The sequence below is a fragment of the Aedes albopictus genome, chromosome 2 (genome assembly GCF_035046485.1).
Source record: "Aedes albopictus strain Foshan chromosome 2, AalbF5, whole genome shotgun sequence".
Classification (NCBI taxonomy): domain Eukaryota; kingdom Metazoa; phylum Arthropoda; class Insecta; order Diptera; family Culicidae; genus Aedes; species Aedes albopictus.
The window spans coordinates 225,838,922-225,865,111 of NC_085137.1; the positions used below are offsets into that span (position 1 = coordinate 225,838,922).

General features: G+C 40.1%; 1 protein-coding gene across 4 annotated transcripts in view; it reads left to right on the forward strand.

Moving 5' to 3' along the window:
• LOC109401394 (protein madd-4) overlaps positions 1-26,190 on the forward strand; it is a 902,383-nt gene that overhangs the window by 761,976 nt on the left and 114,217 nt on the right. For all 4 annotated transcript variants that reach the window (XM_062851209.1, XM_062851210.1, XM_062851211.1 and 1 more), the window contains exons 7-8: positions 13,980-14,124; positions 14,632-14,761. In XM_062851209.1, coding sequence (XP_062707193.1) covers positions 13,980-14,124; positions 14,632-14,761 — 275 coding nt within the window. The remainder of the gene's footprint in view (positions 1-13,979; positions 14,125-14,631; positions 14,762-26,190) is intronic.

A 26,190-nucleotide genomic window follows, 5' to 3' on the forward strand; every position in this document is an offset into this window, starting at 1 on the left:
CCCGAAAGTGCCTGCCTAGTGCCGCCCACCTTCCGCTTGTACACGGTTCGTTCGACCGACCGACCGACCGTTTTGGCCCGTCCAGATTGGAAACAGGCCGGAAATCGCATAAATAGCGGAGGCAAATAAAAGATCAACTTTCCTGGGGATGGAACGCTCTGATGACTGCTTGCCGAAGGCGAACTTGCTCCGAAATCGTTCCGCGAAAAGTAGGAAAATTGTTTTTTTTTTCTTCTTTCTACTAGGGATGAAATGAGAGAAAATCATTTTCGTTGCGAATAGGGGAACTGAAAGCGGAATGCACATTAAGGACAGACTTGTTAGAATCCCAAAATGGCCGCCACAATGGCCGACTTCGACACCTACTGACGATTTCGAGGGCACAAATCTCTTCGTAAGCAAAACCAGCGCACCTGAGCTTTTTATTTTAAGCTCATTACAAGTGAGCAAGAACAGAATAATAAAACGCACTGTTGTTTGAAGCTTGCTTCTTGAGATTTGTGCGTTTGAAGTTCTGATGCACTGTTGAAGCGGGATTTCAAGACGTTTGTCCTTAAGTGGAAGCAAATTGAGGGACCCCTCAGCAGGGAAATGATGTCCAAAAAGAAGGGTTGAACTTTTTTGGACCACTGCTTGTACACGACCTGGATTCAAACATTTTTGAAATACCTACCAAGGAATCAAGATGTGCATTTAATCTCATTTCCCCCTAGTTCAAATATGGAGCACATAGAACGAATAAGTGCTAGGCAAAAGCCCTAGCCGTCTCGGGGAGCATATCCACCCGAATATAATCAAAATCAATGCTTTAATTCAATTTGCTTTTTGGCGAACTGAGTTCCGAGCGAATGGTTCACGCGAGATTTTTCTCAATTTTTTTCCTCTTCGGGAAAAGCGGCGCAATAAAAGTTGCTTTAAATATTCATCGCGCCGCGCTCGGAGCGGGAACGAAATCGGTTTGCAGCATGCCCTGCAAGCAATATTTTTACGCGAGATGGTTGAATCTTTTAGAAGGTTTCCTATACACTGACTGCCTGCCGGAGGTTTGAAGGAAATTTTCCTACGCCCTTGGGGCGGGATATGCTTCGTGGAGAGGCTAGACTACAGGGTTTCATGGCAAATAATGTACAAACGAAACGGGAAAAGTTTATCACTAAATTACAGTGCTTTATTACAGCGGATCGAAACAGAGGCTCCGGATCAAGAGCAATTCCACCACGAGAGGCATGGCGCGGTTTAATTTGCCTGCAAGGTCGATGATGCCATTCTAAGTAGACGGTGCTTATAATGCTGATGAGCGGGTTTTCAGTACTATTGTTTCAGGAAAATATGATCCAAAGTTTTGTCGGGGAAATCAGCTTGGTGAGTTATTTTTCAAATTTAGCTCTGTTCGCTAATGGTAGCTAAACCCAAGACTCCGATTTTTTTTTTTTTCAACCCCAGGGAAGATTGCGCAACAAACTCCGGAAGAAACTTTGGTAGTAGTCTGACAGGTTAGCATCGGTAACCTGTGCTGTTTGTTGAGATCAAAATTTTCTATCGCCAAAAACGTACGGTAATGACGACCATCTCGGTACGGCGTAGTGCGACTGAAGCAACCGGATGTTACCACTGCATACGTGCCAAATTTTGAGATAGCGTTGCCGGATTGGGTGAGGTCGATGTGGCCTTTCTGGAGGGCTCATGGAGAACAGTCAAAGTTTAGAAGCATTCTTCCGAATATTCCTTCAAAGCTCCCTCGTCAATTTCCTTGATAATTGCTTAGCTGATTTCTTTAAATAGTCCTTCAGCAAGGAAATTGAAATGTCTTTGGTAGTTCAATTGGAATTTATTCAGCAATTCCATAGGGGAAATTGCGATGTTAATTTATTACATTTTTCAGCATTTCCAAGTAAATTTGTGTGAGAATTTTTATGGGAATTTTTTTTGTAATGCCTTAAAGAGTTTCTTTGCCAAGGATTACCAAATAATTTCTTTGAAATTTGTTTGTCCTTCTGGAACTCTTTCATCAATTTCTTTATAAATTTCTACGGGCGGCAGAACGATGGCTCAAACAGCGTCTGTTCTGGCATCCAGAGGCTGAGTAAGAAACGCTGCATCACACCCAGCTGGACCCAAGGTGGTAGCCCCATCAGCGTGGTCGTCCCAGTGTTGGTTGGGACGTTAAACAGAACTAGCACGACGGCTCTCCAGCCAGACAGGAGTGTTGGCGTAGGCCCAATAAGCCACTCGTAAAAATCTCCATTGCGAATAACATCTCTTTTCGTCTATAGGAGAATTCGCCTTGACGGAGGCTCACTGAGAGAATTGCGCTGTGCGTGAAAACAATTTTTTTAACATGGGAAAGGATAGGAGCTGCATTTTCAAATGCTTCTAAAATATTTTAGGGACCCCAGATTGAAGAAAGTGTTAATGTTTTGCAATATACTTTAAATCAGCTACACTATAACTGGTTTTAGACAAAAAGTTTTTAAATCACAATGTTATGTCTATAATATAGCCTATCAAAATCTCATTCGATAACATTAAGAACGTTTTACTCAAAAAAATTTCTATAAAGAATTAGAAGCATTTGAAAATGCAGCTCCTATCCTTTCCCATGTTAAAAAAAATTGTTTTCACGGACAGCGCATTCTCTCAGAGAGCCTCCGTCAAGGCGAATATACGACTCGATGCAATCGGCAAAGACCCACGAGACGAAAAAAGGACTACGATTGGGAACTTGTAGCATGGAATTGCAAGTCACTTGGTTTCTTACGATGTGATAGGATAATCTACGACTTATTACATCCCGCAACTTCGACATCGTGGAGTTGCAGGAACTTTGTTGGATTGGGCAGAAAGTGTGAAAAAGCGGGCATCCAGCGGCTACCTTTTACCAAAGCTATGGGCCCACCAATGAACTGGGAACAGGATTTATAGTGTTGGATAAGATGCGACAATGTGTGATCGGGTGGCAGCCGATCAACGCAAGGATGTGCATGTTGAGAGTTAAGGGCCGTTTCTTCAACTACAGCATTATCAACGTCCACTGCCCACATGAAGGGAGACCTGATGACTAGAAATAGCTCGCCGCGGGACGTGAAAATCGTTGTCGGCGACATGAACGAGCAGGTAGGAAGGGAGGAGATGTACAGCCTCCGTGGTATGGCAGTCAAAAGCTCCTTCTTCCCCCGCAAAGGTATCCACAAAGCTACCTGGAGATCACCTGACTATCAGACAGAAAACCAAATCGATCACGGTGTAATCGACGGTATTTTTTTCTCGAACATAAACAATGTCCGCAAATACCGCAGTACGAATATAGATTCGGATACTTCGTCGCTGTATGCATGCGCTTAAAACTTTCGACAGTTATTACCACGCGTCGAAGTCGAACGCCGCGGCTCAACATCGAGCAACTGCGTAACGTAGAAGTGGCTTAAGACTACGCGCAGCAGCTAGCAGTGGCCCTACCAACGGAAGAGCAGCTTGGCACAGCTACACTTGAAGATGGCCGGAGGGACATCCGATCCGCCATAGGTAGTAACCTCGACTGCAGCACTAGGCTTCGCGACTCCGAATCACAGATGCGACTGGTACGACTGCGAATGTGAACAGTTAAAAAACGAGAAGAATACAGCATGGGCGAGAATGCTGCGACACCGCACGAGAGCAAATGATTCACGTTATAGACAGGCGCGGAACAGGCAGTACTCAGTCTTCCGGAGGAAGAAGCGCAAGCAGGAAGAACGAGATCGGGAAGAGATGAAAGAGCTGTACCGCGCTAAGGACACACGGAAGTTCTACGAAAAGCTGAACCGCTCGCGCAGAGGCCCTGTGCCACAAGCCGACATGTGCCGAGATAATCACGGGAATATTCTCACGAGCGAGCGTGAGGTGGTCGAGAGGTGGCGGCAGCATTACGATGAGCACCTCAATGGTGACGTTCCAAGTACCGAGGGTGGCGCGGTAACAGATCTAGGAGTACGTGCGCAGGACGAAAGATTTCCAGCCCCTAACCTCCAAAAGATTGAAGAGAAGGTTAGTCGGTTGAAAAACAACAAAGCCGCTGGAACAGATCAACTACCAAGCGAGTTACTAAAATACGGTGCAGAAGCACTGGTGAGTGCACTACACTGGGTCATTACCAAGATATGGGAGGAGGAAGTATTACCGGAGGAGTGGATGGAAGTCATAAAGGGCGACAAGTTGTATTGCGGGAACTATCGCGCGATCACACTACTGAGCGCTGCCTACAAGGTACTCTCTCAAATTTTATGCCGCCGTCTATCACCGATTGCAAGAGAGTTCGTGGGGCAATATCAGGCTGGATTCATGGGTGAACGCGCTTCAATGGATCAGATGTCCGCCATCCGCCAGGTGTTGCAGAAATGCCGCGAATACAACGTGCCCACACATCACTTGTTCATCGGTGGTGTATGATACAATCGATCGAGAATAGCCATGGCAGATTATGCACGAATACGGATTCCCGGATAAACTGATACGATTGGTCAAGGCGACGATGGATCGAGTGATGTGCGTAGTTCGAGTATCAGGGACACTCTCGAATCCCGTCGAATCTCGCAGAAGGTTACAAGGTGATGGTCTTTCGTGCTTGCTGTTCAACATTGCGTTAGTAGGGGAAGACGGGGTAAGACCGCCACCCTAAGCTAAAAAAATCATAACCTAAAACTGACAATGAATTACACTAGTTTTAACACAGCATATCTTTTTTTGAAGGGTTAGGCATGCAAGAAAATTATCTTGCGATTCGTGCTGTTGAAACTTCTATAATTTTGAGCCATTTAAAAATGTGATTAAAAAGCACATTATTTTTTAATGACGGGGTAAGACGGCCCACCAGAGGGGTGAGAAGGACCATCACGATTTTTTTTAAATAATAATGATTAGAAATGTTTGAATTCCATTCGTTGCAACATTATACGACTCCCTTAAGTCCTTCGCATGGATAATTGGTTAACATAACTATCCAAGGGTTACCATTTACGATTTTTATTTGGGGTACTGTAAATGTGGATACTCAAACACCCATTATTATGACAAAAATGTTGTTTCTGGTTACGTCCAGCGCAAACAACGCAAACATGAGTTTATTTATGTGAAATTGCATGTTTTAACAAACAATTTTCGTTGCAGCTATATTGTTCTATGAATTGGGGGGTGGCCGTCTTATCCCGTTGGAGGTGGTCGCTTTTACCCCGCTTGAGCAAATTTTACTTATGAGGCTAGTTCCTAATGATTTTTTGTTTTCAATCTCAACGCTGCTCCTCTTATGCTTTGTTAACATTAGTGGAAAGTTATGAACTGGTTATTTTTTGGTTTGAACACGTTTGTCCGAATCAAAATCCTTAAGGTTATATGCGACAAATTTAGATCAAATACATCATCATGAATCAAAATCTTTGTTTTGTTTATTTGTTTTGAAAATTTTAATGTAAACATTGCACAAAATGGCTCAAAATGACAAATATCCTGTACTTGAATAGAGTACCAGGTGAAAGTTTATAGAAAACGGCATTTTCACACTGAACTGCAGGTGGTCCGTCTTACCCCGGCGGGCCTTCTTACCCCGTCTTCCCCTAGGTGTAATAAGGAGAGCGGAGATAAACACGAGTGCAACAATTTTAACGAAGTCCGTTCAGCGGCTTGGTTTCGCTGATGATATTGATATTATAACTCGCAAACTTGAGATGATGATGGAAACGTACATCCAACTGAAGCACGAAGTTAGGCTAATCAGATTGGTTATAATGTGTCGAAACGATCAATAACGATCAATTCTGACTATACATGTCAATGGTTGCTCCTCCGTGATTGATCTGAGCTGGTACCAATTGCACTGAGATCCAACTGAATAAGGGGCTGGGACATTCCACTTATTCTCAAAGTGCAGTTTTAGCAGCTCATGCATATTCGATCAATAACGGCACCGGCCAAGTCCTTATAGTCAGCTGGGAAGGGAAAGGAATGTTAGAGTGTACTGGTTGTTGCTACTAGAGACCGAGAGCACTCTGCGTCCCCACAACCCGCACGGACTGGGGTATTTGTTAGACGGAAAGGATGGCAGATCTGGGAGTCACCGTTGGGTCGGTGATGCGATCCATGGATAGGGGTTATTTATAGTGTTCGTGATAGATTGTGTGGTGAATAAGGTCAAGCGGCACAGCACGCTTTGGTTGCATAACTTATAGGCGTTATATATACGCTGCGCTGTGAGTGGAAGTTGAAAGGGAGGGAAACGACTTTTTTTTTTCAATTCGTTTCTGGTTCTAGCGATGGCTATGAACATATGAATATACATGAGTTGTATATGTAGAGAAGAGAGAGCGAGAGAAAGTGGATAGAAAGATACAAAATAGGATGAAAAGGACGGGCCAGGGATTGAACCCATGACCTTCTGCATACGAATCAGAAGCGGTAGCCACTAGACCACCAAGCCCGTCGTGCTAATCAGATTGGTTATAATGTGTCAAAGACAAAGTACGTGATGGCAAAGGGCTCCAGGGAGGAATCCCCACGCCCGCCATACTAAATTTCTATCGATGGTGATGAAATCGAGACGGTTAAAGAATTCGTATACAACTGGTCACCGCCGACCAAGACACCAGCTGAGAAATTGTGGCAAGGAGTGCAAATGTTTTTTTCTCGGATTGTTTATCTCAAGGAGATACAGATACATTTCAATGATCAGAATTTACTAATAAATGATCACGCGAAATTCTCAAAAACTATGTAACGTTTTACGTTTTTCAGAGTTAAAATTTTAGAAGTTTAGTAATCTTTTGACGTGTCTATCTTTTCAAGTAAATTAACTTGAATTCGAATTAGATTGAGCTCAGTTAGAAATTATTAGTCGATAAAGGTTTGTGTCTAAACTAAGTCAATGTTACACGTGACGTCACCCAATATGGTCTATGTGTAGTGATGTGTAACATTTGTAATGTTTTATTCGTGAGTTGTTAATCGAGTTACCGAAGGCGCGAACTCTATGTCGCCATTTCAAACTCAATTTTGAGCGCAATATTTATTGAAGATAATAGGCTCATTATTAGAGCAGGTTTCTTAGCTTTAGGAAAACTTAGACTCGGTCATTTCGCTTCCACAACGGCTGGTATTCAGAAGTCTCGCGAGTTGTTCCAAATTTAGAATTTTTTGCATATAATTTCTATTAGTGAACACAGTAGTTATAAACGTTTACCGAAAAGGTAAAAAGTGATTGGAGTAAATTTGACCAAGTTGTGAATTTAATTTATGTATTTGTCCTATAGTGTAACGTTCGAAGTCGGTGCAGCCGGCATTCGCGGATTTCTGATTTAGTGATTATTTAGTACTCAAAAAGGTAAATTATTGTTTTCTACTCGACTTTCATTAATTGAAGAAATAAATTTTAAAATCAAACTTCGCGTTGGACTTTCCAGCGCTTGGCGCTTTTTGGGTACGGCAGTGGTGGAAATTGATCGCGAACGTGTGCTAACGCGCTACAAAAAAATGCCATCGCATCGCAAACCTTTGCTGTGCGATGGTGTTCGTACGTCTATGGCTCACGATCGTACGACACGAACGCCAACGAGTGCATCGCATCTTTTGCAAGTGCGATGCTTTTTTATTTTGGAGGTTCGCGGCCGATATTTCTGTAATGAAATCAAATGTTGGTAAACTTTTTCGTCGATATCATATATTGAAATGGTACCTGACCAGTATAATCATAAAACACCCAACTAATTACCTTTAAGTGTACAAAAAATGGCAACAAACTAAGTGCTCTACATTGTGATCCTTCTGGCGAACCTTCTGCCAGAACGATATCCGGTGTCACATAGTCAACACTGATCAGACTGTAAACAAGCGATCAGATGTTGACTATTTATCTTCGCAGTATGCTGGTGTGCTACACACAATTAAAAACCAAAGAAGCAAACACAACGACGTAGAGAGAGAACAACAAGAGCCACCCGAAGACGATCGTGACCCAACTTAAACTTGATAGCTAACTTGCATACAACATTATTCAGTAAAGTAAGACCAAAACGACTGTTGGCCAAATTATTTTTGCGACGAAAAAGATAATATTATAATACGTGTTTGTTAATTAAGTGCTTTGTGTCGGTAATTGTTATAATTTTAGAAGATTGTGACCTTATATTAATGATGATTGTTTTTAATGATGTTTGTAGGAAGTTTTTTGTTCGGATGTTTGTATGTTCTGTGACTACTGCTCAGCAACTAGAGCCACCTGACAAAAAAGCTAAAGTTTCTGTAAGTTTTGTAAAATTTCCTTGACCACATAACGTTAATGTTTAAATTTGTAATAATTGTAGAATCCTTGAAAAAGATGTTAAATATATCGAAACGTCGGACATAGAAACAAATTAGTTTTTGATTTGTGGAAAGACTGCTACGCCGCCAACATATCACTGCTAAAATTAATATGTTTTTTTTTTTATTCGCGCCACACGGAGCACTGATTACAATTTGTTCACGGGCTACAAGAATTTTGCAAGAACCAAAAGTGCTAGGTAGATGTGAACATGTTTTTTTGGATTGGTCATCTCAAGGAGGAGTATCTTCAAAGTAGATGTGTTGCCAATACATGCTCCTAGAGATCCAGAATCCGGAACAAAATCTCCACTGGGAACCACTAAAGTTTGCAACACTGCTGGTGCAGAGCTCCGAGAATTTCATAAACAACTTCAAATTTCCACTATACATATGCATCACACGTTATTTTTTATCGAAAACCTGGAACTCCAATTTACGCCTAGGGAGCGCTATTTGAAAATTGGTGCGTAAATGGGGGGAGCATTATTTGGGGATTAGCGCGTAAATGGGGGGGGGGGCGTAGCTGGCTTAAATTAAGTTTGTTACAAATGAAGTATGCGTAAATTAGGGTTTTAGTGTATAGTAGGCCGTCCCTTATTTTGCAAAAATTGGAAATGTTACAAGTTCGTTGTTGGAAAATGATCGTTTTAGCTCAGAAATGATCGTGCCAAAATTTGAAGTTCGTATCGTCCCTCAAAGGGGTCTAAAGTTGGCAAAAATCGTATAGGACTAAAAAACATGATTTTTTTTCGACATAAAAATACGCTATTCTACTAGAAGATATGATTTTAGAACCCGTTAGGACCAACAATGTGCTTAGAATTGCGATATCTCAACTCGTTTTTGAGTTATTGTTTTTTACAGCAGAAAAATCAGCATTTTTGACTATTTTTTCAGATCCCGAAGGAGACTTACACTACTTTGCTCAATAACTTGAAAACGAGTGGAAATCATGTTTTTTAGCCCCATACAATTTTTGACAACTTTAGGCCCCTTGAGGAACCACTTAGCCTTGGGATACGAACCTCAAATTTTGACACGATCATTTCTGAGCTAAAACGATCAATTTCCAACAACGAACTTATAACATTTCCAATTTTTGCAAAATAAGGGACGGCCTAGTGTGTAGTGAAGCGAATAAAACACGGCAGAGTGCGGTGGACTGGGCACGTAGCTCGTATGCCGGAGGAATGACAAGCTGAACCCATATTCAGCAGAGAACCAGGAAACAGCGGTCGGTTTCGTGGTAGGCCGCGCAAAAGTTTACTTTTTTCAGTTGAAGAGAACCTCAGGACTCTAAACGTTCAGAGTGACTGGAAGCGATTGGCCTAGGACCAAGACCAGTGCAGGCGATTTTTTTCATTCAGCGTATTCGTCATATTGTTTAGTAATTCTCAAGGTATTTTTTCCGAATTCCTTTGGAAATTTGTCAATCAGTTCCTTTGGAAATTCTGATGAAACTTTTCGAAGTAATTTCACGAGGCATTAAAAAAACGATTTGCAAAAAAAATAGCCAAGAGAATGCTCCCAGAATTGCCAAACATGGGATCTGAGAATTAATTAGCAAAGGCATTTGTGTAAGAGACACAAAATCTGGCAAAATTCCTTTAAAATTGCATGAAATTGCCAAAAAAAAATCTATGGCAGTTGCCGAAGAAAATGTTAAAAACATTTTCGATGAATTTAAATAAAAATTGTAAATCAGAATTCCTAAAGCAATAGAATTTTCTAAAAAAAACTTTATTAGAAATTTCTACGGGAATTCACATACAAATTATGAAGGACCTCTCAAATAATATACTCATCAAAAGTGATACCATAACTAATAAGCGAGGATTTTCCAAAATAATAACCGAAGGAACTGTAGGAATTGCAATAGAACTTCTCATAGGTACTGCTAAGGGGCTGTCTATAAATCACGTGGTCATTTCCCCCCCCCTCTCCCACCGTGGTCTTGCGTGGTTTCAGGCTACACCAGAACCCCTCTCCCCCCTAGTGACCACGTGGTTTATGGACGGCCCCTAAGGGAACTTCCGTTCGAAGGAATTTTAAAAGATGTTTTTGAAGTCATTGCCAAAGGAGTTCTGAAATAATTGCCGTAGATTTTATCCAAGGAATTCTCGAAAAAAACCTCAAAGGTATTTGCCTGAGAAATTTTTAAAATAATTGTCGAAGAATTGAAAAAAAAAACGTTTCGAAGCAAGTTCCATTGCCAATTCAATTGTCGAAGACATTGTTTAAAAAAAAATGATGCAGAAAAGCCTAAAATCGTTATTGAAGAATTCACAAAGAAATTGTCCAAAAAAATCATAGGAATTGCAGAAGCGATTCAATAAAATTAATTTTTGAATTATTTTTGCATAGTTCTGTTCAGAGAATTTTTAATATATTCTTCAAAGAAACTGCCAAGGGAACTCCAAAAGGTACAAAAGGAAGAAATTTCCCAAGGATTCACAGTAAACATGTCTCAAAGGAAATGCTGTAGAATTTTCCAACGAAACTTGGGAAGAGACTCCCACAGGCTTTGCCGAATCAATGATTAACGAATGAATTAGAGAATGAATTCTAAAAAAGAGTTCAGGAAGAATTACTGGATAAATTTCAGTAAATAGCCAGGCAATTTAAAGTTACCAAAGATTTGCTGAAGCAATTAACAAAAACAAGTGTTTTAGTAATTCCCGAAATGATAGGCAAAAAATCTCCGCTTTTCAGATAAAATCGGTAATAAGGAATTGTCCAAGCAGTTTCCGAATAAATTACCAATGGAATTGTAGAAAAAATTCCAAAGGGGATCAAAGGGAATTACCAAACAAGTTGAATCAAATAATAAAATGTTATGAAATTGTGTAAATTATTTCACGTAATTAAACTTGTGGGTATTTGACACAGTTTCCTGTTTTAATCAGACAATTAATTTCCTATGCTATTACCAATTTTGTGAAAATGTTGTAGTTCTCAAAATTACCGCTTCCTTAATTTGTTTTTATAAATCGTTAATGGGGTAATTTAAATATACCGGTTGGCATGGCGACTGTTGATTTCGATTCGGTTTTAACATTACTTCTGTATTCACGGTGTGTTTATAGAGCAACTTTAAAACAAAAAAATAAGTAAGTCTGAAATTTTGCCCAGTGATACTTTGGGCCATTCCCTTCAATTTGCTGGGTCGATTGAAAACATCCATCGGGGGGTCTTGAACAAAAAATTTTTTTGAAGGTTTTTCATGCAAAAACTGTTAAAAGCGCATATTGTAAATTATTGCATCTCCTACAAATAGTCACAACTTTTTTGTCTTTGACGATAGAACCATACAATTTTTAGGCGTTTCGGAGTAGTATGCGTAGATGACTGTGTGAAAATTTCATTGAAATATGTTGAATGGTTTTCAAGTAATAGCAAAACTATCAAACGCATTCTAAAATACTAAGCTTAGTAGCAAACGATCAAAAAAATATCTATATTTTTTTATACAATAATACATGAAACATATTTTATTCTAAACACATTGAGTCATTATGATGGAAGTACTGTGAAAACTTGTTTTTCAAATGATGAACAGATACATAGCCAAATACATGAAAGGAAAACACACACTGTTATTATGTAGCTTTTTACTAAAGTAATTATTATTTATTTCAAGAACGAGGTTTTGCGTATACATGTTCACAAGTACAAGTAGTATGCCTCTATTACGGATCCTATAATAAACACAATTATCATGATTGCTGAGCACGGCGGCCTTCCCTAAAGAAAATATTTGAATGTTATTTGGTAAGCCAAGAAAAGCACTCGAGGATTGGGAAACGTCTCTGTTTCGAAGAAAAAGTATAGAAACTAAATTATTTTGGAATTAATGTTTACAAGCTCAAAATTAAATAGTATTTCACCTTAGTCAATGAATAAAAACAAGTTAACTCTGTTAAAGACCTCATAATAACATTGAAGTTGTGGGTATGAGTCCACATTAAACCAAGACAGGACACAATAACGAGAACTGAAATCAAAACAGAATTCAGTTGGGCAATATTCGATGAAGGGCAACTTTACGGTACTAAACATAGTTTCCGGATTATTCCACGATATTTGACATACATAGCTGTTGGACCTAAACTTAGGTTTGTCTTTAAATTTAATAGCAATATGATGCTTATTACTTATGCCACCGTTTATTAACAAATAACTGATAATAAGTTCTGAAAGAAGAGTTAAAAGAACGGAGTACTTATTGAAAATGTTTCTAAATTAGGCATGAAAATTAGGCTGTTCAGCATAAAGCCAAGGAAAAACAATTTGATAACAATGGTTTAAATAGTGTTATCGATTTGCATATGATGTCTCAAAAATATTTTCTGTGGTTTCCTTCAAGCATGAGGAAGAGTGATTGATCATTGTTAGGGCGTCGTTGACTAGTAGAATATTTTCAACATAAATCTATTTCTTTCGAAAAAAAATAACAAACAGTTTTTTTGTAATCCAAATTATTGCGCCACGCTCTCCTAAAGCCTTTCGCTTGCAATCTGATACTTAGATAAGACCTTAATCATTTAAAAAAATGGAAAAAATGAACATGTACACGCAAAACCGCGTTCTTGAGATAAATAATTAATACTTTAGTCAAAAGCTACATAATGGCAATGTGTGTGTTTTCCTTTCATGTATTTGACTATGGAATTGTTCATTATTTGAAAAACAAGTTTTCACAGTTCATACCGCCATCATAATGACTGAAGGTCCTTAGAATTAAAAATGTTTCATTTATTATTATATAAAAAATATAGATATTTTGTTGGACTTTTGCTACTAAGCTTAGTGTTTTAGAATGCGTTTGATAGTTTTGCTATTATTTGAAAACCATTCAACATATTTTAATGAAATTTTCACACAGTCATCTACGCATACTACTTCGAAACGCCAGAAAATTTTATGGTTCTATCCTCAAAGACAAAAAAGTTGTGAATATTTGTAGGAGATGCAATAATTTACAATATGCGCTTTTAACTGTTTTTGCATGAAAAACCTTCAAAAAAAATTTTTGTTCTAGACCCCCCGATAGATGTTTTCAACCGACCCAGCAAATTGAAGGGAATGGCCCAAAGTATCACTGGGCAAAATTTCAGACTTACTTATTTTTTTATTATAAAGTTGTTCTACACAACACACCGTGTATTATGCGATTTTTTAAGATTTCATGTTGATATCCATGTAATCTTAAAAAAGAAATCGCATAAAATCACGATTGTAGTGAAAATCATTAAGATTATCCACTTAGTTGTTTTTAACATAGAAGGTTGTTAATGATTTTATTCCACTACATCGAAGATTTTAATTTCTATTCTTTGGGAGCATCCATAAAATTTGCATTTTTGCATTGCATGTTTTTTTAGCAGTGGCATTCTTGGTAATACTTACCATTGCATCAAAAGAGTGCTGTTAATCAAGCCGTTAAAAGCTACTACGAAAAAGTGTCAACAAGTTGAATTAGGTTTGTATAGACTTCTAATCCATTGAAATCATAAATCAATGGCTTTTCCAAATCTTGTTAAGACGTTATATATTTGTCACGACACAAAACACCACTCCGCCAGAAAGCAACCCATCCACATGATTCCGAGACATATTTATATTTATTATCTCACTTCGTTTTTCTTCTACAGCGCGTCGGATGTGACCTTAAAATCGGTTCCACGAAGAAGATCGACGTCTGTGGGGTGTGCGGTGGAGACGGAACGTCCTGCACCCAGCCCCTGTACCAGTGGGAGATAGCACCGATGTCTCTCTGCTCCGTCACCTGTGGAGGCGGTAAGTGAATTTCGATACTACTTCAGGTGAACCCATCCATCCGCACCGTACACCTTCGCGCCTGGCTGAGCTCATGGTTAGCGTACAGAGAACATGGAGGATTCAAGAGGGAAAGTCCTCTTCAGATGTGTCATTGTTCTGGTGCCGGTTCCTAACCTACGATGCCGTTCAAGTATACATTCTACTACGTCGGAAGCTTTAAAGAAATCAAACGAAGGAGACTCTTCTACAGAAATAGCCTTTCAGAAGAGCGCACTTGAAAATCGGGAATGTGATTGCTTTGCTATTTGCGAGAATTCTTTCTTCTCCGCATGCCTGACCGTCCTCTAATCGGATCATGCTCTTCATCGGGGTAGACGTATGCTTGAAACGGAATTCGATTATTGAAGCAAATATCCAATTTCGCTACTAAGCTAATGAATATTTTCGTTTTCACGGCGTTCAATCAATACAATGGCATCAACACTATTTCATTCATTTTCCTTTCTGTCTATTATGTCCTTTCAGGCTATAAAATGGCTATGCCCACGTGTAGGAATCGGGTGACAGGAGTAGATGTAGAAGAATCGCTGTGCAACGCATCATCAAGGCCGGAGCCCACTGTCGTCCAGTGTAATACACACCTCTGTCCACCAAAGTAAGATTTAAATTGGGTATCAGTCATTCATATGAGAATGAACAAAATTTGTTTCAATTTATAACATATTTTAGATAGTAAAATAGTGACAATCAAGCCCATGCATAAGGGAGGGGGATGAACCCCTCCCATTGTCGATGTTCTATGCAATAGGCTCCCCGCCGCCCTTTGCAAAAAAAAATGGAAAAGGGGTTTTATCACCTTTATCACCCTTATCACATTTTCTGTGCACGGGCTTGATGATAAATATTATATTTGAGTATTAACCTTCACATACCCGACTCCCGACAACTCATTTTGAAAATGCTGGCAATTCGTCAATTTTTATCCGATTTTTTTGAAGTCGCCCTTAATCGGTCATAAATTGGTGCAAGTTTATTATTATTTAGATATTCTAGATTGTATTGCGATCAGGGGGTGGGAGAGTTGTCTGTTTTTCCAAATGACCAAAAGTGATTATTTCGTGTGTTATTGTGTTTATTGTGGAGCCCATTTCAGCTGTTCCGGAGCGGCTATATCAGTTGCTTCATACTTCAATCATTTTTATTCAGCCCCATTCTCTTGAAATCATGAAGTTTGAAAAGTCGCACCACATGTTTTAGTTGCAAACTAGAAATGTCCCTGATGTCACCCCCGTGGAACCTGTGCTAGATGTTCCTGGGTGGCCATATTAGTTGATACAGACATCAGGGTATCGTTTCTGACACAGTCATTCGAAATCATGAAGTTCGATATGTCGCACGACATGTTTTGGATAAAAACCAGAAGTGACCCCAATGAGGCCCCCGCGGAACCTGTCACGGTGATCCGGATGGGTCAACTTATTCAAATGTGCTTATCGCAGTTGTGTTTTATTGTTCGCAATGAAAATTCCGCTGAAAATCGATGGCTCAAACACAATCACACACGAAATAATAATTTTTAGCCATTTCGGCACCCTCCCTGACCCCAGTTACAATCAGAAATATCTCCGGAATGGATCCAGATATGCATGGCCTTTTGGGTGTACTTAACTTGCACCAATTTATGATCGATTGAGGGCGACTTCAAAAAAGTTGAATGAAAGTTGACGAAATGCCAGCATTTTGAAAATGAGATGTTGGGGGTCGGGTACGTGAAGGTTAACCTGCAATACTCAAACACGTCACCAACAATTTGAAGTCGGAAGCTTTTGGTTGCAGTCATAAAACGAATGTAAATTACGTTTTGTTGGGTTTATGACTGCTTGTCGTTTTGGAATGGCCACGTAAATTGAAAAGTCAAATTAAAAACATAGGAATGCAACATAAGGACTATACTATTTATAAAACGGACAACAGCGATAAACAATGATTAAAAAAGAAGCTGCATAGTTAAGTTTGATCTGGCCTTGGTTTGTATTCACTATACAGTGTCAGATAAAAAATAAAACCACCGGCTAGGGGCGGGACAGCTTCTTATACCGCCTCTAATACTGCCTAATAAATATTAATACCCTAATCTTCAACGTCGACCGAAATATTTTTTATGCAATTCAGTATTATAATTTCAGTTTTATCTGACTCATTTCAGTATAATAATGACCTCCTTTTCCGTACAGGCTCATTATGCAACTGAAATGAGTTGCATAATGAAAGATAGTTGCATAATGTTCATAATGCAACTCATTTGGGTTGCATTATGAACATTATGCAACTCAAATGGGTTGCATTATGAAAAAAAATTGCATAAAATTTTGTATGCGACTCGTTGCAAAACACGATTTTTTCAGCACTCGTAGTATTTATCCAACTCGGCAAGCCTCGTTGGATAAATGTACAACTCGTGCTGAAAAAATCAACTTTTTGCAACTCATTGCATAAATAACTATTTGCTAGTATGTCATGACTTTTCATGCAACAAATAACTGTCACGAAGACGCTGCTTGAAAATACGGTTTGTCTGTGTCTTTTCTATAATTTGTTTAAATTAACTTGAATCTCTATTGATTATTTTAGCAGTAAAAACAACTTGGATTTCATTTTGTTATCATTGGGGATGTGGCTATCGAAAGCCCATGGCTGTTCTTAGAGAATTCAAAAGAAATAGCATCATTTAATAACTGCATGGAAAACGTTAATCACAATTAATTGGTTGCAACCTTGGATAATAAAACAAAAACTGAGCGCATATGACGGTGTGTTTTTCATGTTTGCCAATAAAGCAGTTCAGTCAAGAGTTCAGTTTTATTTCTTTGTGGTTAAATGAGCTAGAATACAAGATAGGATACCACCTAGGATTCCACATTATCGCTGCTAGCTATAGACTGTTGAGCCAATGGTTAACACATATTTTCCGGTGGAATGACCTTGGAATTGCATCAGATCTTCATTTCGAACGGTCAGGGCAGAAGAAAACTTTTGCGTTATAGAGTATGTACCAACAGATACTACAACTGCAGTTTGGTGATCTTGTTCATCATTTTCGCTAGAGATATGTCCGTAGTTGATTCTCTTGGTATGAGAAAAACGATAAAAGATCTTTAATTTGTCAATTTTGTTTTTCCACTCTTGATTTATATATTCCAACAACATTATAGTGATGAAAGCAGAGCATTAATTTATTGTAATTTGTTATTGTTGTCATTGCTAAACAATTCAATTCTATTGACATGGCTTACTTTGTTCAAATATGATCTGGCGCTGGGATTAATATCCTCTAATACTGCTAATATCGCTAATCAATATTAGAGCTGTCCCGCCCCTAGACCACCGGACTTAATTCATACAAAATAGACAAGTTTGACGATATGGTACTCGGTTTGTAGTACATTAATTTGACTGAAATTTTGACAGCCGACCTGGAATTACGGGAATTTTCATTTGTATTAAATTGATAGAGTTCTGTTCACCACTTACGGTGCGACAAAACAAAAACACCAGATTTTTATCATCGTTTTTTTTTTGTGGTCATTTATAAAAAAATCCCTAAGTTTAAATGGCATAGGGGTATTAGGGGCATAATGGACACCCTAAGCATATGAGCATGTTAGACCTGTATAACCGACAAAAACTTAACATATTATCAGTTGGCTTACAACTTTAACTTGTTCCCTACGTATTTCAATCATTTACAGCTGGTAGAATGTCATTATTGTGAAGAAATAATGAATTGAAAACCGTGTGTTTTTTGGGGCTGATAGGAGAGGTACGGGGCGAAATGGACACCCATCGGGGCATAATGGACACCCATGCATATTTTATGCTGTATCTTTGATAATATCGACTAGTCAAGTAATTTGCCAACTGAGATCAATACCACAGATATAATACTCCATCTTAGATGAGTTTACATAACTTCAAAGTTAATTAAATAAATTTTAGGCTAAAACAATCGGATTGATTTTTTTCAAACTCTCTAAAACGCCTAACAGTATGCAACGCGCGTACATCCATTCATAATTGCCAGTGTTCATTTTGCCCCGAATAGACTACAACATTGAAATTGCTATTTTGAGTAAGTTCTGATCAAAAATGTAATACTGCATCCATTGCTAAATCTGCGAATACATGTAGATAAGCTAAAAATTCACTAGTTTGTATGGTGGAAACACTCAATCATTCGTAATACCTTATTTGCTGCTGCTTCGAAATTATAAGAAATCCACCATATGAAAAACATACTTCAATTTCAATGATATTTTGGTTATTTTAAAGGAATATAAATGGTACTTTTGATAAATAGAACAATGACTTGTTCCTTTACACTTATGCATTGAAAGTTTTACATAAAAGTCAACGGTTTCGGCAAAAACAGGGGTGTCCATTTCGCCCCGGGTGTCCATTATGCCCCTAATCCCCCTACTTAATTTTAGAACTTGTTTATCAATCATCAAACATCAGAATCTCTCATATATCTTTTGGTAATGGTAATCTGAAAGTGGTCCTATTATTTTGTCGTTTCGTATATCTGTAACTTTTGATGTAGTGAACAGAACTCAATCAATTAAAAACAAATCAAACTTCACGTATTCCAGGTCGGCTGTCAAAATTTCAGTCAAATTAATCTACTACGAACCGAGTACCATATCGTCAAACTCGGCTATTTTGTATGAAAAATGGCTAGTGGTGTTATTGTTTCGTTCGACACTGTATATACAGCTTACACTAGTTTACAAAATAAAACGAAAGTCGTGAAAGTCGTAAAACAGTTTTTGAGTTTTTCTTGAAAATAGAGTTTAAAAAATATGGAATTTACTAAAATATAAATATCTTATGTTGCAGTCATCCAATTTTCATTCTTTTTGCATAAATAGAAAGCTGAATATAACATGTTTCGATCATCTGAACATATTGTTTGCATCAAATTAATGAGATTCGAGATATTGGTGATTATATGTGCCAATCTCCTTAAATTTGAGCAAAATTTCCAAAAAAATAATTTAGGCTTTTTACGGCATCATCAGCATCGGCAGCCAAGTTGTATATGAGCCTCAAAATTTCAAAGTGATAATTCTCTGCCAATGGAGTGTTGCATTTGAACGCGATCAATTTTCGTTCATCTTCAAATTCGGCACGCTGCGATCAAAACGATTTGAACATTGTTCAGTTCAAAATTTGGAACGCGAGCGAGCTCGAAATTGAACGCACCTTGAACAATGAGCAAGAACTGCACCAGTATAATGCCAACATGCTAACATGATACCCTGGTACCCGCTAAACTGAAATGGTTATATTTCTGCCATTTTTTCGCCAATTCTAGCAATCTTGGGCTCATTGGATTCAGAATCTGACCTTCTATTGTGAGGGGGAACCGGTCCGGCCACCGTGGATTGCGGATAATCCGTATTTCGGTGCAGAATTTAATGCCCGATGCCACAATGGCCTAGGTGGTATGGCGCATTTTTCCGTGCAACAACGAATGTATGCAAATGCGTCACAAAGTCCTAGAAAAGAAGGCATATAGGATATGAAGACGCATCCAAGCTTTTGGACGTTGTTTTGCATAAAAACGCGCCATAAGAACCGAGGCGCTGTCACCCCGGACGATTCGATCCGCTTCCTTCCCAACCCCACAATGCAATGTATGTATGTACGTATTACTAATATGGTATTATGTGGTACAGGGCCATGTTCCATGAAGTCTCATTTCTACGAAACTCTGGACGGCTGGACCGATTCATTTGCTTTACATATTGAAAGAATAGTGCATTAGAACATTGAGCCGAATGGGGATCTGAACGGGCGTTCTTGAGCAGTGAAAAGCTCTGACACGCAAGTTCAATGTTTACTGCGTTCACGTTCAAAAAATTGAACGCGTTCAGTTCATTTTTGGCTCGCGTTCAGTTCAAATGCAACACTACTGCCATCAAAGCGAATATTCGTATGAAAAAGTATCATCCTATATGCTCACTCGCAGTGATTGAGATGATACTTTTTCTGCTGCGTTGCAGCAGAATTGACGATTTTTTATCACTTCAAAAATGCGAGGCAAACAATCATTGAAAAGCAAAAAGTCAATGATTCGTTTGAAAACTTAGTGATGCAGTAAGACACCTTAAGATGGAAAAAAAGGAAGAAAAAATTATTTTAGAAATTCTTTCTCAACTTACATTTGAAATGTTAGATGCGAGCCAGTTACATTAAAAAATTCAGCTCACTCGGAGCACTGGTTACGGAAAAAGAGATGTTTGAAGAGAGCAACTTTGCATTAAAATAGAGCAAAAATCGATTTCAAATCGTCAGCTTTGTATGAATGTATGTATGTACAATAGAGTGAGTCATCCGTTATATGGAAAAATGAAAAATTTGATGGTATCCTACCCGAACAAAGTCCCATTTCAGGACCCAAACAACTGTGCAAAATTTGGGTACGATCGGTTACATTTTGCCCATCGCGTTTAAAGTTTGTATGGGATTTTACATGGGAAAACACATCTTTTTGCATTTCTCTCATAACAAGCTCGATTTTTTCTAAAACCATGTAACCTATATTGTGAAAGCATAGTCTTGGGTGTTCCGAAAAACTTTGTCGAAGACCACGAAGTGATCTGAAGCTTATGAAAAAAGTTATAGCGTTGGCATTGCTTGCCGAAACAGCATGATTTTGTTGCTATTGTTATTCCTTTACATGTTAAAACATAAACTCATGCATGTGGTTTGTTGATTATAAATATTTTTACTAGCCTCGGATCACTTTGCGGTCTTCCACAAAGTTTTTCAGAACATCTTAGGCCATTATTTTACATTATCGGTTAAAAAGTTTCAGACAAACTTTTCCAAGTTATTACAAAAATGCAAAAAAGTATGTTTCCCATGCAAATTTCAATTGCAATGCGCAAAGTGTAGACGCAGCCGATCGTGCTCAAGTTTTGCACAGATATTCAGGACCCAAAACGGAACCAAAAAAGCTTTGATCTGAGAAAACGGTTCCGATGACCCACGCTACTGTACAATCCATCTCCTACTGGCCGGCAGTGATTTTATGGAAGAGAAATGTCTACGTCTATTTTGGCCATTTACTTCTATGTTTCATTTTGCTCAAATTGGACACGAATACCAACTTATTTGGTAAATTGCATGGTAAATTGTCTTTAATAAAATATAATAATAATAATAATAAAATTGCTCAAATACTGTTTGAAAACAAAGAAATTTTTGTATGCTCATCGCCAAGGAGCCTCCGCATCCGCTCGGGCCCCGGACCACCACAGTCCTTAATCCGAGCCTGAATTCTCGACACTGCTCTTCATTTCCTGATAACAGGATGTGCTAAATATATAGTCAGGCTCTGTAATAAAAAACAAGGAAGTGACCGGGAGTAAGGCTGGACAGATCTTGCGGGTGACTGGACAGTGGTGATAGAGTCGGGAGTTCAGCATACTTTCGATTTGAGCCACTGTAGTGTTGAACTCCACCAACCTAAACGATCGACAGCCAAGGATTCTACGTAGGTGGCATTTAAACGATTTGGCCCCCGCTTCCCACAGGCCACCGTGGTGGGGAGAACGAGAAGGGATGATGTGGATCGTTATTCCACTCTCTAGACCATGGTTTCCCAAACTGTAGGTCGCGACCCCCCAGAGGGGCCGCCAGCCATCATCTAGGGGTCGCTAGGGACAGTCGAATATTTTACTATAACAGACAATAAATGAGAGAATTTCTATGGTGGGTCGCGAAAAGTACGTCTACTGACAAAAAGGGGTCCCGCACCTGAATGTTTGGAAACCTATGCTCTAGACAGTATCCATTCCATTGTTCTGTCGAATACTGCTGAAGGTACTGACGACAAAGCTGCTTCAGTTTTCGATCAACGCCAACGAATGGCGTCGAGTTATCGCAATACAAGTTCACTACGCGACCGCGACGTGCGATGAACTACTTCACCGCATTGATACACGCGACGGAGGTAAGGTCGGTGACCACCTCGAGGTGCACCACCTTCACCACTATACAAACGACCACGGCGACGTACATTTTTACGTTTGCTCCCCTCCCAACTAACGGACGAATACCGAAGGGTCCACAGTAGTACATACCATTATTCGCGAATACTCGTGCAGGCGTGTAGAGTAGCCATAAACTGCTCCATCGGCTTCGGGGCGCAGCAAAAGCAGGTCCCACACTGCCGAACGACCTCCCCAAGTAACACACTTGTCACAGAAGAGTCACGGCGGCGCAGGTTTTTGTTGTGCAGAAGTCACTGTGACTTACATTTTGCAAATAAATACTTACTTGCTAGAAGTAAGTTACAGTGACTTCTACGTAACAAAAATCTGCGCCGCCGTGACACTTCTGTGCCAAGTGTGTTACTTCGGTTACGAACGAGATCGCGTCCACGCAAAGGACACAATTTTTGCCGAATGGTAGCCAATAGCAGTCGTATTTTCGTGCAATCAGCAGTCGTAGTCGTACAATCGATCGAGAACAGCTATGGCAGATTATACACGAATACGGATTCACGGATATACTGATACGATTGATCAAGGCGACGATGGATCAAGTGATGTGCGTAGTTCGAGTATCAGGGACACTCTCAAGTCCCTTCGAATCTCGCAAAGGGTTACGGCAAGGTGATGGTCTTTCGTGCTTGCTGTTCAACATTGCGTTAGAAGGTGTAATAAAGAGAGCGGGGAGAAACACGAGTGGGACAATTTTCACGAGGTCCGTTTAGCTTGGTTTCGCTGATAATATTGATATTATTGCTCGTAAATTATGGACGAGAACAGCTTTCCCGGGAAGCTGACTAGACTGATAAGAGCAACGATGGACGGTGTGCAGAACAGCGTAAGGATTTCGGGTGAGCTATCCAGTTCATTTGAATCTCGACGGGGACTACGACAAGGTGATGGACTTTCCTGCCTACTATTCAACATCGCCCTGGAAGGTGTTATGCGACGAGCTGGGCTCAACAGCCGGGGTACGATCTTCACGAAATCCCTCCAATTTGTCTGTTTTGCGGATGACATGGATATTATTGCTAGGACATTTGGAACGGTGGCAGAACAGTACACCCGCCTGAAACGTGAAGCAGCAAAGGCCGGACTGGTGGTGAATGCGGCTAAGACAAAGTACATGCTGGTAGGTGGGACTGAGCGAGACAGGACAAGCCTTGGCAGCAATGTTACGATAGACGGGGATACTTTCGAGGTGGTAGAAGAATTCGTCTACCTCGGTTCCTTGCTAACGGCTGACAATAACGTTGGTGAAATACGAAGGCGCATCATCAGTGGAAGTCGTGCCTATTATGGGCTCCAGAAGAAACTGCGGTCAAAAAAGATTCACCCCCGCACCAAATGTACCATGTACAAGACGTTAATAAGACCGGTGGTTCTCTACGGGCACGAGACGTGGACGATGCTCGAGGAGGACATACAAGAACTCGGAGTTTTCGAGCGACAGGTGCTAAGGACGATCTTCGGCGGCGTGCAGGAGAACGGTGTGTGGCGGAGAAGGATGAACCACGAGCTCGCTGCACTTTATGGCGAACCCAGCATCCAGGAGGTGGCCAAAGCCGGAAGGATACGGTGGGCAGGGCATGTTGCAAGAATGCCGGACAACAACCCTGCAAAGTTGGTGTTTGCTAACCATCCGGTTGGTACAAGAAGGCGTGGAGCGCAGAGAGCACGATGGGTGGACCAGGTGGAGCGTGATCTGGCGAGTGTTGGGCGTGACCGACGTTGGAGAGCTGCAGCTGCAAATCGAGTATTATGGCGGCAAATTGTTGATTCAGTATTATCATGAATTTGATGTTAACTAAATAAATAAATGGCAAATGGCTATAGGGAGGAATCACCGCGCCCGCCACCTCGAATTTATATCGACGGTGATAAAATCGAGACGGTTACAGAATTTATGTACTTGGGCTCACTGGTGACCGCCGACAATGACACCAGCAGAGAAATTCAGAGGCGCATTGTGGCAGGAAATCGTGCTTACTTTGGACTCCGCAGAACTCTACGATCGAATAAAGTTCCTAGTAACACGATGTTGAATATCTACAAAACGCTGGTCGTCCTCTATTCGTGCCTATAGACAAATGGACCCTAAGTGCAGAGGATCAACGCGCCCTTGGAGTTTTCGAACGAAAGGTGTTGCGTACCATCTACGGAGGAATGCAGATGGCAGGAGGGACTTGGAAAAGGCGAATGAACCACGAGCTGCATCAGCTGCCGAGAGAACTAACCATCGTCCATACCTTGAAAATCGGGATGCTACGGTAGGCAGGTAAAGGCATCAGGATGTCGGATAGCAACCCGACTAAAATGGTTCTCGAGAGTCATCCGACTGGTACAAGAAGACATGGAGCGCAGCGAGCTAGGTAGGTCGATCAAGTAGAGGACATTCTGCGGACCCTACGCAGAGGGCGGAACTGGAGTCAAACAGCCATGGACCGAGTGGAATGGAGACGGCTACTATGTACAGCAGAGGCCACCCCGCCCTTAGCCTGATCGGTAAGGTAAGTAAGCCAGTGGCAGGATTGGCCCTGCATGAAGAGTCTTTAGATGAAGGGATCGCCGCTGAGGATTCGCAGAGTAACAACGATTTTTTTTTTCTGGGAATTCTGTTCTTTGGACGGAACGAATGAGCGATTTAATCGAGTAATCCACTTCAGGCGGCTGAAAAGGACCAACTTCGCGACGATTTGGCAGACTTCGAAAGCGTTTCTGCAGAATCGAAAACAGTAGCTGACTACCCGAAGTAACCTTCCAAGATCCGAGTATCGGTGGATGATCGAGTGATCAACGTGGGCGACCGCGAAGGTAACCACTTGCCGAGCTTCAGCGTCAGCCACTTCAGCAGTTTTCGAGCTCCCAAAAGCGTTGCAGCTTACTATAGTGGTTTTTGCTTGCGTGTACACTCCCGTTCAAAAGTTTGGGGTCACCCCCTCAAAAACATGTCATTTTTTTAGGCTCATATCTCCGCCAATTTGCGTCCGATTTCAAAACCCTAGGTGTCATTCAAAAGATAATAAGTCAAAGAAACTTTGAACATGATTTAAAAGAAACTTTTTCAAAAAATTTTGTATGTAAACTCAACTCAAAGTTACCAAATTTTCTAAAAAATGAATATAAACTTACGGCAGTGTCGCTGGAAGTTGGGTCGACCAAATTTTGAGATGAGAGCGGTAATATGACCCATTTTCTATTAGCTTTCAACTGCTTTTTACAGAACTTAGCTAAAAATCTAGAAAAAAAAGTTATTAAGTAAATTAATCCTTGATGTCATCGATCAAAAGTTTGGGGTCTCCCCTCAATATGATGTATCGGCCAAAAGTTTGGGGTCACTTTCGTAAAACATGGAAAAGTGATTCGTTGCTATCTTTGTCATCTTTCATTCAATTTTAATTCTTCTTGGCTTATTTGAAACAAAATGAATGATACTTACTGCATAGACATTGAACCACACATATTTGTTGAAATTTACATACTAAAACTTAACGTAAAGTTGCCTCATTTTTTGAAGCGTGGTAAAATGTGCTAACTTTACATAACATTTTTATATACAAAAATCGTTAAATACGTTAAGTTGAAGACATCAAACGTAAATTTAGTTAACACGCTAAGTACCGACAGGCAAAAAAACGTGGAACTGTTTTTTTGTACATCCATATCTCAGCAGTTAGTGAACCAAATTTCAATCTTTTTGCGTTAACGGAATCCTACACTATCCTAGAGAGGTGTAGTGAAAGCCGATTGGAATTTCATGCAGCTTCCGGTGAGAACCAGGCGAAAACATTAGTTCCACATTTTTAACTTCTTCCGGTTCCGTTTTCTTCCCGGATTGGTTGTGAGTACCATGTCTTTGTAGCGAGTTCTTTCGGAACCTCGACAAGATAGCAACATTCTGTCTTCGGCAAAAGTTGTTCAGGACTACGAGTACTTCCATTTCATGAAGTGCATAGTTTGGAATTTCACCACCACGTGGCGCTAGTGTACATAGTGACTTCCGGTACGACTTTGGTGGGATATA